At 43.1% G+C, this 14422-nt stretch overlaps 1 protein-coding gene across 4 annotated transcripts in view; it reads left to right on the forward strand.

The window, feature by feature from the left end:
- LOC139276258 (rho GTPase-activating protein 6) overlaps positions 1-14422 on the forward strand; it is a 686192-nt gene that overhangs the window by 504121 nt on the left and 167649 nt on the right. For all 4 annotated transcript variants that reach the window (XM_070893980.1, XM_070893981.1, XM_070893982.1 and 1 more), the window contains exon 2: positions 11876-12035. In XM_070893980.1, coding sequence (XP_070750081.1) covers positions 11876-12035 — 160 coding nt within the window. The remainder of the gene's footprint in view (positions 1-11875; positions 12036-14422) is intronic.

Genomic DNA, 14422 nt, shown 5'->3' on the forward strand with positions numbered 1-14422 from the left:
AATTAAATGTTTAAAATAAAAATGATCTCTGAATTTTTTTAAATGTGTTTTATTTGGGTTAAAAATAAACTTACCTTAATGGACAGGGTTTTTAATAGAAAAATTAAATTTAATCACACTTTTATATGTTTTAAAACTCTTACGCTAGTAAAAGTAGGCTATACGCCTGCTTTTACCAGGCGTAAGAGTTTGAAGGACATTCGCTGGGCATAAGTTGAGCAAATAGCCAATCTCTGTCCCGCGGATGTCCTTTCTGCGGGGATGTGTGATGACAGATCACAAATGCCAGTTCTTTCCACATGCGCATTGCTTGGCGAGAACCAGCATTTGCGAGGCCTCTTCGAGTGCGTGTGCACATCGTACGCACCTGGTGAGGCTGCAATTTTCGGTCCAATGATATTGCAAGCTACAAAAATAGTTTTTTTTGTAGGAAACCTACTTGCTTTAAATTGAAAATGAGGCAATCATAACCCACTCATGATTTTAGTTACCAAACCAGCATGACTTGTTGAGATATTCATACACTGCACTACCACCCATGACATGTCTTCAGTTTATTTCATCTACACTGGGGCAGAAGTTTCAAAATACTGTGGTGTTAACTGCAAAAAGCAGCCTTATTTTTTTAATATTCCTTCTCTGGTTATGGATGTCGCTGGCAAGGCTGGCATTTATTCCCCTTGAGAAGGTGATGCAGGCTGCCGCCTTGAACTGCTGCAGTCCATGTGGTGAAGGTACTCCTACAATGCTGTTGGGTAGGGAGTTCCAGGATTCTGACCCAGCAATAGATGTTGGGAGGGTATTTTTTTTGTTTCCAAAACATCAGCGTTGGTTCAGTTGGTAGCAGTGTTGCTTCTGAGTCAGAAGGTCTTGGGCTCAAGTCCCACTCCACAAGCTTGAGCATATGATCTAGGCTGACACTTCAGCAGATTACTGAGGGGGTGCCGCACTGTCACGGATGCTGTCTTTCAGATGAGTCATTACATAGAATTACATAGAAAATAGGTGCAGGAGTAGGCAATTTGACCCTTTGAGCCTGCACCACCATTCAATATGATCATGGCAATTTTAATACTCCATTCCTGCTTTCTCTCCATAGCACTTTATTCCTTTAGCCATAAGAACCACATAAACCAAGTGGTTTGCGTCCAACTTCTTCAAGAGACAAGTGGTGTACGGCCACATGAGATTGAGCCTTCTCAGAAAAACTGTGTTCTGGCCAATCCCTCAACCACATCACCTAAATCAAATAGTCTGGTCATTAGCACATTGTTGTTTGTGGGAACTTGCTAGATGCAATTTGGCTGCCGCGTTTCCTACATTACAACAGTGACTACACTTCAAAAGTACTTAATTGGCTGTAAAATGCTTTGGGTTGTCTTGAGGTCATGAAAGGTGCTTTATAAATTCAAGTTCTTTGCTTGCCCTATCACGAGTAATCTTTTATCGCTGAATGATGATGTCAGCACTTATGCTGTAGCAAAGCTAGAAATTCTATCTAGGAGACATATAGTAAGAGAGTTTCAGAAAATCCTTTTTTGTTAACTGGTGATTTTGTGTCCAGCAGAAAAAAAATTGAAATTTCTTAGAATTCAATGTAATTTCAGTTCTCAGAAAGCTATGTGATATTAGCCATTATGGAGAGAAGGCTGGTAACAATCTCTGACGCAGTCAATAGTTGGCCTCACTAAATAGCAAACCGTCATTTAGAAACTTTTTTTTCTTTGTACAGATGAAATGATTAAAAATGGCATAATTGCAGGAATTGGATATCGTTACAGTGCATTAATTATTGGCTAAACGTTCTTCGGAGCACAAATGTACTTTGGAAGTCTTTTGTAGTCTATGCACAAAATTTGTAATGAGGCCTTGTTATCTTTCTATGTGCTGAACTGTTGCAAGGTATCCTGGCCATGTAAAATGCATTTTTTCTGAAAGAGCGAGGAATGGTATGCTCCGCTATCAGCTGCTGTAGGATGTGTGCGCTTTAGCAGGCATTGTATTACACAAGGGGATATTTTTATTGTGGTTTTAGTTTTACTCCAGCCTCAATAAATAGAACATGGTGCTGCTGTAATTATGCGTATATCTGCGTACAGCCTCGAGATATGGGCACCGCTGGCTGGTCCAGCATTTCTAGTTGCCCTGAGAAAGAGGTAGTGATGGGCCTTTTTTCTTGATAGTGTTTTGATGAAACTCTGACTTGCAAAGCCATCTCAAATGGCAGTTAAGAATCAACCACTCTGGTGTGGGACTGGAGTCACCATATAGGCCAGAGCAAGTAAGGACAGCAGGTTTCCTTCCCTGAAGGACGTCAGTGAGCCAGTTTGGCTTTTATGACAATCCGACTGCTTCATAGTCACTGTTACTGGCAGCAGCTTTTCATTTCCAGATTTTTAAAAGTGAATTCAAGTTCTCAAATTGCCATGGTGGGATTACATCTCCTATTCTGCACTGGGGCTGTGAAAAGCACTATATAAATGCAAATCATTTCTTTCTAGTATTATCTGTTAATAAGCTGCACTCTTGTGTATATAGCTGCTTTTCCATTTCCATTTCCAATGTTGAAACAAATATCCAAAAGGCTGATTTTAAACCCAGCCTGCCCAACAGGGTGGTTAAAATGGTGGCCACCACTTACATTTCCATTCCTGATATCATGGGCCTCATGACTATGTAAAAGTCGGGATTTGGACATCAATACAATTTTTACTGCTGATCATGCAAGGAGCCCGAAGTGCCAGTCTCGCCAGTGGAACCTGGTGGCAAGCGGGCACTAGGCCAGGAGAGACCTAGGAAGGTATGTAATTTTAATTTTCTTTTTGTTTCCTTGTGGGTCGGGTGGAGCAAAAGTGCTCTTCTGGGCCTCACAAGGAAACCTTAGGCCTCCGCTGCCCAGGTTTGATCCCCAACCACCTCCCCTGATCACCACCCACCTACCGCCAACCACTTTCCTTAATTCCAAGAGACTGTATTGCGGATGCCCGGGCCTCCTGCCGCCTGAAATCCCACTCCAACAAAAACAACAACAACTTGTATTGATATAGTGCCCTTAAAGTAATAAATTGTCCCAAAGAACGTTATCAAACAAAATTTGCCACTGAGCCACATAAGGAGACATTAGGGCAGATGACAAGGTAGATTTTAAGGACCATCTTAAAGGAGGAAAAAGAGATCGAGAGGTGGAGAGGAAGGAATTCCAGAGCGAACGACGTTGGCAACCGAAGGCACGGCTACCAATAGTGGAGCGATTAAAATCGGGGATGCGCAAGAGGCTAGAATTGGAGGAGCGCAGAGATCTGAGGGTTGTAAGGCGGAAGGAGGTTACAGAGATAGGGAGGGGCAAGGTCATGGAAGAGGGGCAAGGTCATGGAAGAGTTTGAAAACAACAATGAGAATTTTAAAATTGCTTAACTTGGGACCCAATGTAGGTCAGCGAGCACAGGGTGATGGTTTCAGCAGCAGATAAGCTGAGACAAGTGTGGAGCTGGGTGATGTTAGAGATGTAAATAGACGGTCTTATTGATGGTGCGTATATATAGTTGGAAGCTCAGATACGACACCAAGGTTGTGTACAGTCTGGTTTAGTCTCAAGCAGCTGTCAGGGAGAGGGATGGAGTTGGTGGCTAGGGAACAGAGTTTGTCGCGGGAATCGAAGACAATGGCTTCGGTCTTCCCAATATTTCGTTGGAGGAAATTTCTGTTTATCCAGTACTGCAGTCAGACAATTTAGAGACCGTGGAGGGCTCGAGAGAGATGGTGGTGAGGTAGAGCTGGGTGTCGCTGGCATACATGTGGAAACTGACGCTGTTTTTGGATGATGTTGCTGAAAGGCAGCATGTAGCTGAGAAATAAGAGGGGCCCAAGGATAGATGCTTGGGGAACCCCAGAGATAACCATGAGAGAGTGGGAAGAGAAGCCATTGCAGGTGACTTTCTGGCTACGACTAGTTAGATAAGAATGGAACCAGGCGAGTGCAGTCCCACCCAGCTGGACGATGGTGAAGAGGCGTTGGAGGAGGATGGTGAGGTCAGCCGTGTCGAAGGCTGCTGACAGGTCGAGAAGGATGAGGAGGGATAGTTTGCCTTTGTCACAGTCACATAGGATGTCATTTGTGACTTCAGTACTGTGGCAGGGGCAGAAACCTGATTGGAGGGATTCAAACATGGAGTTCTGGGAACGGTTGGCAGGGATTTGGGGGGCGGTGGGGGGGGGGGAGGGGCGCAACATCACGTTCAAGGACTTTTGGAGACGAAAGGGAAGTTGGAGGTGGGGTGCAAGAATGGTGGGGTCGAGGGTTGTTTTTTTAAGGAGGGGGTGATGACGGCAGATTTGAAGGAGAGGAGAGCAGTGCCTGAGTAGACTGTTAACAATAACTCCTGCCTGCTAGCCAGGTAGTGGTCCTCACCGGATTTGGGCAGGAGACTGACGGCCAATATGGAAATGAGGCCCAGAAATTAAAATCACCCAGGCTTCATGTTGTGCGGGCGGTCTGTTCTCCGCCTGCATTAATCCTGCCTGGAGTTAAAATCCCTGCGCAAGGTTCTTGTATTCCCATGGAAGGTCTAGTGCAGTCAGTTACATTTCCAAGTAGAAACATAGAAACATAGAAAATAGGTGCAGGAGAAGGCCATTCAGCCCTTCGAGCCTGCACCACCATTCTATGAGTTCATGACTGATCATTCACCCCTTGATCCCTTTAGTCGTAAGGACCATATCTAACTCCCTCTTGAATATATCCAATGAACTGGCATCAACAACGCTCTGTGGTAGGGAATTCCACAGGTTAACAACTCTGAGTGAAGTTTCTCCTCATCTCAGTCCTAAATGACTTACCCCTTATCCTTAGACTATGTCCCCTGGTTCTGGACTTCCCCAACATCGGGAACATTCTTCCTGCATCTAACCTGTCCAGTTCCGTCAGAATTTTATATGTTTCTATGAGATCCCCTCTCATCCTTCTAAACTCCAGTGAATAGAGGCCCAGTTGATCCAGTTTCTCCTCATATGTCAGTCCTGCCATCCCGGGAATCAGTCTGGTGAACCTTCGCTGCACTCCCTCAATAGCAAGAACATCCTTCCTCAGATTAGAAGACCAAAACTGAACACACTATTCCAGGTGAGGCCTCACTAAGGCCCTGTACAACTGCAGTAAGACCTCCCTGCTCCTATGCTCAAATCCCCTAGCTATGAAGGCCGACGTACCATTTGCCGCCTTCACCGCCTGCTGTACCTGCATGCTAAATTTCAATGACTGATGTACCATGCCACCCAGGTCTCATTGCACCTCCCCTTTTCCTAATCTGCCGCCATTCAGATAATATTCTGCCCTCGTGTTTTTGCCACCAAAATGGATAACCTCACATTTATCCACATTATACTGCATCTGCCACTCGTTTGCCCGCTCACCTAACCTGTCCAAGTCAACCTCCAGCCTTTTAGCATCCTCCTCACCGCTCACACCGCCCCCCAGCTTAGTGTCATCTGCAAACTTGGAGATATTACACTCAATTCTTTCATCCAAATCATTAATGTGTATTGTAAAGAGCTGGGGTCCCAGCACTGAGCCCTGCGGCACCCCACTAGTCACTGCCTGCCATTCTGAAAAAGACCTGTTTATCCCGACTCTCTGCTTCCTGTCTGCCAACCAGTTCTCTATCCACATCAGTACATTACCCCCAATACCATGTGCTTTAATTTTGCACACCAATCTCTTTTGTGTGGGACCTTGTCAAAAGCCTTTTGAAAGTCCAAATACACCACATCCACTGGTTCTCCCTTATCCACTCTACTAGTTACATCCTCAAAAAATTCTCGAAGATTTGTCAAGCAGGATTTCCCTTTCATAAATCCACGCTGACTTGGACTAATCCCATCACTGCTTTCCAAATGTGCTGCTATTTCATCTTTAATAATTGATTCCAACATTTTCCCCACTACTGATGTCAGGCTAAACGGTCTATAATTCCCCATTTTCTCTCTCCCTCCTTTTTTAAAAAGTGGTGTTACATTAGCTACTCTCCAATCCATAGGAATCGATCCAGAGTCGATAGACAGTTGGAAAATGATTAATGTATCCACTATTTCTAGGGCTCCTTCCTTAAGAACTCTGGGATGCAGATTATCAGGCCCTGGGGATTTATCGGCCTTCAAGGGGAACACCTCTACTAACAATAAGAAAGGTATGTCAGAAGTGGAAGTAATATCCCTCACATCAAAATATACTTTTAACGAAATCAAGAAGCACCCAAATGCTCTTCATAGTCACTCAATCTACATAGAAAATGTGCACTTCCGTGTTTTAAGCAATCTGTTTCAACTCTCAATAACTTGTCAAAATCTTGCAGAAGGAGGCCATTCAGCCCATTACGTCTGTGCTAGCTCTTTCCAGATTAGGAAAAGGGAAGGTGCAACAAGACCTGGGTGTCATGGTACATCAGTCATTGAAGGTTGGCATGCAGGTACAGCAGGCGGTTAAGAAAGCAAATGGCATGTTGGCCTTCATAGCGAGGGGATTTGAGTACAGGGGCAGGGAGGTGTTACTACAGTTGTACGGGGCCTTGGTGAGGCCACACCTGGAGTATTGTGTACAGTTGTGGTCTCCTAACTTGAGGAAGGACATTCTTGCTATTGAGGGAGTGCAGCGAAGATTCACCAGACTGATTCCCGGGGTGGCGGGACTGACATATCAAGAAAGACTGGATCAACTGGGCTTGTATTCACTAGAGTTCAGAAGAATGAGAGGGGATCTCATAGAAACGTTTAAAATTCTGACGGGTTTAGACAGGTTAGATGCAGTAAGAATGTTCCCACTGTTGGGGAAGTCCAGAACCAAGGGTCACAGCCTAAGAATAAGGGGTAAGCCATTTAGGACTGCGATGAGGAGAAACTTCTTCACCCAGAGAGTGGTGAACCTGTGGAATTCTCTACCACAGAAAGCTGTTGAGGCCAATTCACTAAGTATATTCAAAAAGGAGTTAGATGTAAGGGGTATGGCGAGAAAGCAGGAATGGGATACTGAAGTTGCATGTTCAGCCATGAACTCATTGAATGGCGGTGCAGACTCGAAGGGCCGAATGGCCTACTCCTGCACCTATTTTCTATGTTTACCTCTGCTCTATCTTCATAGCCATGCACTCTTTGTTACAAGACAATTCAACCGTTTATACTGGGATTAGAGGTTACTGTATTAAACAGTTATTTACTTTATTCCACTGTTGGTTGCACATGAACCAGGGGTGGAAAAGTTTAAGATGATCTGATGGTTTCTGAGAATCATAGGTGTACTTATTTAGTGTTTGTCTCAAGTATTTACCATTTATAAAAAATAAGAGCTACAAATAAGATTTTGTGTTAAGGTTTATAAACAAAATGTTTGAAATTCATAGCAGGTATTTAAATGGGATCAATATTTAGGTGTACGTCTGCATTATAATAATTTTGCTTTGAGGATTTTGACTCACTCTTATCTTTCCCGAAGCTACTTAAATTATTTATGTTCCCAAATTAACACTATGGGCTAGAAATTTGGTTTTTGGTGATGGCATTAATTTTTAGCCAAAAATACCGCTACCGCTATGAGGCCTAAAATTCGGGCTTCAATGCGCCCAACGGTAAAAATCGGCGTTGCACGAGGATTCGTGGCACAAACCACGAATTTTCTGCAACTTTTCTCGAGGCTGAAACCGCTGCGAGAGAGGCCTTGGGAGGGTGGAAAACACACCCAAAAAATTGCAAAAAACAAAAAATAAAACATCACAAAACAGTTACAAGACACTTAACTATCAAATTGTTGCAAAAGAAATAAAAAATAAAAACTTTAACTTACCTTTTTTGCAGGTCTTCATACCTACCGCTGTTCCAAGGGCTGCAACGCAGGTTTTTCCCAGGCGTTTTTCTCGTCCTAACTACGGATGTGCTGTGAACCAAATTTTTTGCGAAAGCGCTATTTCGAGTCTTGCACGCCGGCGATCCGCTCCCCAGCGGTACTTAACAATCACTGCCGCAAGACTTCTCCGAATTTCCCGGTTCACCGTTTTCGCCAAAAATGACGAAATATCGCCGAGAAACCGGGCACAAGGTTGCTGAACTTTTAGCCCATATTCCCAAAGTGTCATGAATTCCATTGAATTTAATGGATGCCTCCCATCTTTATGGTTGATTGGGGGGGGGGGGCAGGGAGGTGGGGGAGGAGAGAATTTGACATCATCCATTTCACAAGTTTCGGAGGCGTCTGCAATGTTATTGCTCATTCTCCGAATGGAGGTTAGAAGGCATGATACGGCATGTTATCTTGTTTCTCTTGGAGAGCAAAGAAACCCTGCAATCAATCGGATTGTGACTCCTTTAACAAGTCATAATTGTTCGTCATTTGATTGAAGTTTTTCTCTGCATTGTGTTCTGACCTGGGTATCTCTTGTGTGGGTCCACAATTAGTTCATTCACACACACCCACACAGTGCCCCTAAATTTAGGATAACTGCTGGGCATAATGATGTCATGGGATCATTGAAAGAGCCAAAGTTGCTTTATTAAATCCCTGCCAATTTCTGATACATTCACAGGAGAGGAGGTTTGATCACTGCCCCTGTCTCTTATTAAAAGTCACGCGAATGTGTGCCTGTGTGATACACAGTGCAGAACTGCAAACCACTGTCCCTTCAACCCATTACCTGATCACGATGTGCTGAGCACCTAGCTCGCCGGCATTTCCTGTCCCTGAGATTTCCTGCTCGTATTTCGAAGCCGAATATATAAGTTCCAGAATACAATTAACACCTTTTGGGTGGTGATGGGAGGGGAAATTCATCCTGCCAAGAATTTTAGCAGCGGGTGACATGAACACAAGCAGGAAATTCTCATGGAGAAAGCATGTATCGACTGCACAGATAGTCAGGTAGGAATCTGCAACAGAGGGAAGTTAAATATCACTGAAATTAGTGTTGGTAGAATACATTTAACTTCTAGCTGATTTCTGCAACGAGAGATTCTTAACAAATGCTCTATAAACAGGGCAGTCTTGTCCAATTCATTAGTCACTAGCCATATGTGGCTAATTGGGAATCCAGATGAGGCTAAACACATTTCTGATCAGTGAATAAACAATGAGAAATAGACACTCGTTGGGCCTGTGATCTCAATGCTCTTATTCGCACGGCGTGTGCATGTGACCTTTAACTTTTTTGTGCATTTGTTGGTAAAATGCTATGGCAAAAAGCAGTGTGCAAGTGTTTTTTGATCATTGTGAGTGCTTTGCATCCTTGGTTAGTGAATGGTGGTAGATGTTAAGTAAATATGCAAAAATGAAGTACATTTATCTGTATTGTGTGAGTATGTGTAAGGGGTTTCTGCTAAAATTAGTGCATGTGGTTAAAACAGTGTCACTGTAGCCACACTTGTGGGTAGTCTGATTTCTATTGCTGCATTCTTTATTAATGAGGTGACTACAGAAATTTTGTTGAGGCTAATTGGGGCACAAGTTGAGAGATAGTCAGATCATTGTTCTTCCAATGTTTCGATTTATAGACATTCCTTTATTTCAGTAGCTATCACTTGATATGTATCTGTTAAGTGAGTTAAGATAACAAAACCATCAGTATATGGCATTGTATTAGTTAGGCATTCCATTTGATCCAGACACTTCACAAAAGCATAGTCAGACAAAAATCTTGCTGAGCCAAAGATGGAGATAGAGGGGGCTTTTAAAGAATGGAAGGGAGAAGGACAGGTTTAGGGAGAGAATTCCAGAGCTCATGGCCTAGACAGCTGAAGACACGGCCGCCAATGGTGGGACGAAGGGAGTGGAGGATCCACAAGAATAAGAGAACGCATAGTTCTCCGGGTTGGAGGAGGTTGCAGAGATGAAGAGGGACGAGGCCATGGAGGGATTTGTAGATAAGGATGACTATTTCAAATTTGAGACATTCATTCGGACTCTTGGGCACTGAGATGGGCAAGAATTTTGCATTGTCTACATATAATATTGCATTGTTGGGGTCTACAAAAGACTGTTGCATCCAAAAGCCTTGTCACATAATGAACAATATAAGAAATATATCCTCGAGATGGGCATATTACACCAGTGTCGCAGTATGGAAGGTTGATAGTTCTACAGAAATGGAATAAATATAAGATGGCCATTAACAGATCAAATAAAAAATTTGAGGAATTTCTTTGCAGAGTGTGATGATAATCTAGAACTCACTGCTATACATGGTTAAATGCCAATATCCAAAAGCTGCTGTCCGAGCTGCCATTAGCTTCATGAAAACGGCATTTCACTGTGTGCCTCACATTGATGAGTTGAATATTATGAAGTTGTTATATTTGCGTGGTAGAAACACAGTAAACATCCTGTCATTTCAAACATGAGTACTCATTTAATGATGTGATAAATGTTCATTACTGTCAAACAACCTCTGGCACTAAAAATGACCGAGTACAAGAGTCGAGTCTTATTCCTTCAGGTATTAATTGTCAGATTTTAAAAATTGTAATATTTTTTTTTCCTTTCGCTCTCTTGCTCCCCTCTCTCAATCCAATCTTTCTTTCCTTCACTTTATTTCTCTTTCTGTACCTGATTTGACATTGAATACATTCACTCTAATTTACCTTTCTCAGTTCTTCCGCTCTTTGTTTCTCATTCCTTCAGTCTCATTGGCTAAGGGGGTATCCTGTTGGTTGCCCTGTTCACTCGGGTTCCAGATGCCCTGTTTCCTTCACTGCACTGTTAGCAGCTCGCACTTTCAACAACTTAATAGGCAGAAATGCTTTGAACTGAAGGGTGCAGGGGCAAGTCTGAATAACGACCAATGCTTTTGGATGCCCTACTATAGCAAAATCTGGCCCCTTATTTCTAGTTTTAGCGGTAATGGGAAATGTGTTGCTAGACCTACATATTCTCCAGGGAACGAGATGCTGCACGAAGAAATTAATCAATAAGCCTGCGCACGCTAACCCGCACACGCTGGAAAGTAAGGATGTAGATTTTGAATTATAGGAGACGTGGGTGTGAATCTGCAGTTGTATGGCGATTACACACTCACTAGGTTGAGATAGCATTTATATATCGTGTGAGTGAAATTAGATGGTCACTTCCAGCCACAAATACATCACAGCTATTGCCCTCATTATGGTTGTCCATGTTTGGGTTTTGGTGTTGAAATGTTTTTTTATTGATGGTAGCCCACTTTATATTAAAAAGAGCAAAGCAAATGTTCTATTTGATTGCCATGTGCATAAACTTTTTTATTTTAGAATGGCCAAACTTAAAAACCCATTCAGCTCTCTGCTCAATCTGATGATTTGTCGGTGGGGGAACTAGCGAGAATAGAAATCTGCAAATGTTGGAAATCTGAAAAGATATGTTAATCACATTGTTTCTATATGTAGGCGGAAGAGAATGTTTCCTGTAATTATAGAAACCTCCAAAAGCTTTTCAAGGGCTAGAAATTCAGCAACATACCGCCCATTTTACCGCCTGATACTTACGGCTACCGCCACTGCCGGCCAAATTTTACCGAAACTAGCGGCTTTGATTCTTAGCGGTATTCCGATGGTAGTAAAAATGCAATCAGCGTTTACCACCGGAATACCGCTGAGATATGGGCGGTAGCGGTAAATAATGAATTTCTAGCCCTATGTTTTATCAAGATTAGAAATGTTGCTAGTCCTGACTAATGTATCAGCCCAGTGCTGCTATACAGGTACATGCCATAAAGGTTCTGTGCAAAATAATGTCATCAAATAGTGTAATTCTAAGATTCAAAATTTACTGAAAATCCTGGTCAACTATTGACTTAGAAATAAAACTCTATATGCTGTGCTGTGTCATTTTTATGAGATCACTTTATTAACGATCCCTTTCTCATAACAGGGTGACTTTACCTGGAACAGTATGTCTGGCCGCAGTGTTCGACTGAAGCCGGTCCCTATTCAGAGTCTCTCTGAGCTGGAGAGAGTACGGCTTCAGGAAGTGGCCTTTTATCGGCTGCAGCAGGACTATGACTTGGGCTGCCAGGTTACAATTCCAAAAGGTAAGACCTCGTTGTTGCAGATAGTTTCTCACAAAGATCACAACTCACTTTTTTGTTAATTTTACCTTTTCATAGCTTGTCACCTTAGAACTCAGTTTTCAGGTAATGTAACTATAAGAAGTTTTGTTACTTTTTATTGACTGTGATAGATGAGAGTAGGCCCTGTAACTAGGGTTGCCAACCCTCCCGGATTGTCCTGGAGTCTCCAAGCAACACTGGACAAAGATCATAAGGGCATTAAAAAAAAATATTGTGCTCTTTTTCATTTTCTTTGAGCACTTTTTTTGTTTGAGTTATAAAATATTGGAGATGGAGGGGGGAAAAAAGACTGTTTGACTAACTGCCAAGAATCATCGAATTAAGTGACTGTTTGCTTTCCAATTGGAGTGGGAATGCGAGGGAAGGACTCCCTGATTGTTAATCAGCCTGCACAACTTCACGCTATTCTCCAAGGGAAGCGTGCGAAGATACAAAACAACATCATTTTACACTGAAGCTCTGTATATTTATCATTGCCTAGTTAACCTCGACCCAGTTTACATGGGTATAATTAAGAATTAATGTCCTGCACACCAGAACAACTGGGAAATGGCATACAGTTCGTCCTCGCTCCCAACTTAATGATTAATTTAAACGCCTGCCTGTTTCAGGTATTTCGGACTTTGGCAATCCCCATCCCTTTTTATATAGCACCTTTAACGTAATAAAACACCCAAGGTGTCTCTCCGGAGTGGAATTAAACAAAAATTTGACACCAAGCCACATAGAGATATTCGGACAAGTGGGTAGGTTTTAAGGAACATCTTAAAAGAGGACGGAGAAACTGAGAGGTTTAGGGAGGGAATCCCATAGCTTAGAGCCTAGGCACGGCCGCCACTGGTGGGCTGATGGAAGTCGGGGACGTGCAACAGTTTTGAATGAGCTGAACTTTATGGAGGGTGGACAGTGCTGAGGCCAACCAGGAGAGCAAGTTGGCAATGGAAAATCAATGCAGCCATCATTGGTGAATTACAACAATAAGAAACTTGCATTATATAGCATTCCCCTTGTGCAGGAAGATGTCTGACTGCTTTACAATAAAAAGAGGAAAGGGATTGTGTGAGGTAACTGTTCATGGAAGCTGCTGTCTAACTGTGAAGCAAATAAAGATGGGGGGGAGCAAGCCGCCCCCCCCCCCCCAATATTAACTTCAAAGTAGATATATATCAAAGAATCAGAGGAAGGGTGTGATTGCACATCCACAGATTAATGGAGCACCATTATCACAGTCAGCAGTACTTGCACAGGTATGTAGGAATACAGAAATATGAAACGCTGATTCAGCCGAGCCAGTACACTTTCAGCAGTATGGAGCTATAAATATATTTTGTTGTCCTTCTATTTCATGGCCCAACCTAACCATTTATTAACATTTTTCCACCCCAAAATTGTATCCTTGCATCATGTGCTGTACCAGCAATAAATCCGATTCCTTTTGCGTGCTTTAAATGGACTCTGCTCTACAAGTTGACAAGTTTAAGCACAAAGTTATTATTCTTCCCCCTCCCAACCCCCCACCCTGCCAATTGTTTTCCCATTATCCTTTCTCCCTCCTATAAAGTGCTGATTTATGTGGTGGAATAGTTTCACTAATGCTGGAAATGCTCCAGTGCCCTGCCTGAGCAGCCATTCTTCTGAGTGTGGATCATGAGTGTTGGCAGGCGATTGTGGTTATCACAGCCAAATCAACACAGTCCTCACCCAATGTCCACACGCATGCATTCCAGCAGAGCCCACTAGAAATGATGCAGCCAATGTTTAATCCCAGCACCACTGTGACCGAGTTAAGTTTAGCCATACCAGACAACTATCAGAGTTTCATCTCTGCTGGTCAGTGTTTCAGACTCGGTATTGGCTTGTTGTCATTTAGAATCATTCACAGAATCAGGAGACCATTCGGCCCACTGTGCTTGTGAAAGAGCTGTCCAGTTAATCCCACTTCTTTGCTCTTTCCCCATACCCTGCAAATGTTTTCTTTTCAAGTATTTATCCAGTTCCCTCTTAAAAGATGTTGTGTATCTGTAAAGCATGCACTCCCATGTTCCGCTACCAGGGAGCGCATCCCCTGAAGTCCCAAGAGATCCCAGCATCCCTTGGGAGCACTGTATATAAGCCGGCCCCTAAGGCCTGTTACTCACTCTGGAGTGTCTTAATAAAAACTGAGGTCACTGTTACTTTAACCTCCCTGTGTGCAGTCTCATCTGTGTTAGGAACGCGACAACTGGCGACGAGTACATGAATCCAACGCAAACTGTGGGCATCCTGGAGAAGTTCTCAGAGGGTGAGGACTGGGAAGCCTATGTCGAACGGTTAGACTAGTATTTTGTAGGCAACGAGCTGGACGGAGA

The sequence above is a fragment of the Pristiophorus japonicus genome, chromosome 11, assembly GCF_044704955.1.
Source record: "Pristiophorus japonicus isolate sPriJap1 chromosome 11, sPriJap1.hap1, whole genome shotgun sequence".
Classification (NCBI taxonomy): domain Eukaryota; kingdom Metazoa; phylum Chordata; class Chondrichthyes; family Pristiophoridae; genus Pristiophorus; species Pristiophorus japonicus.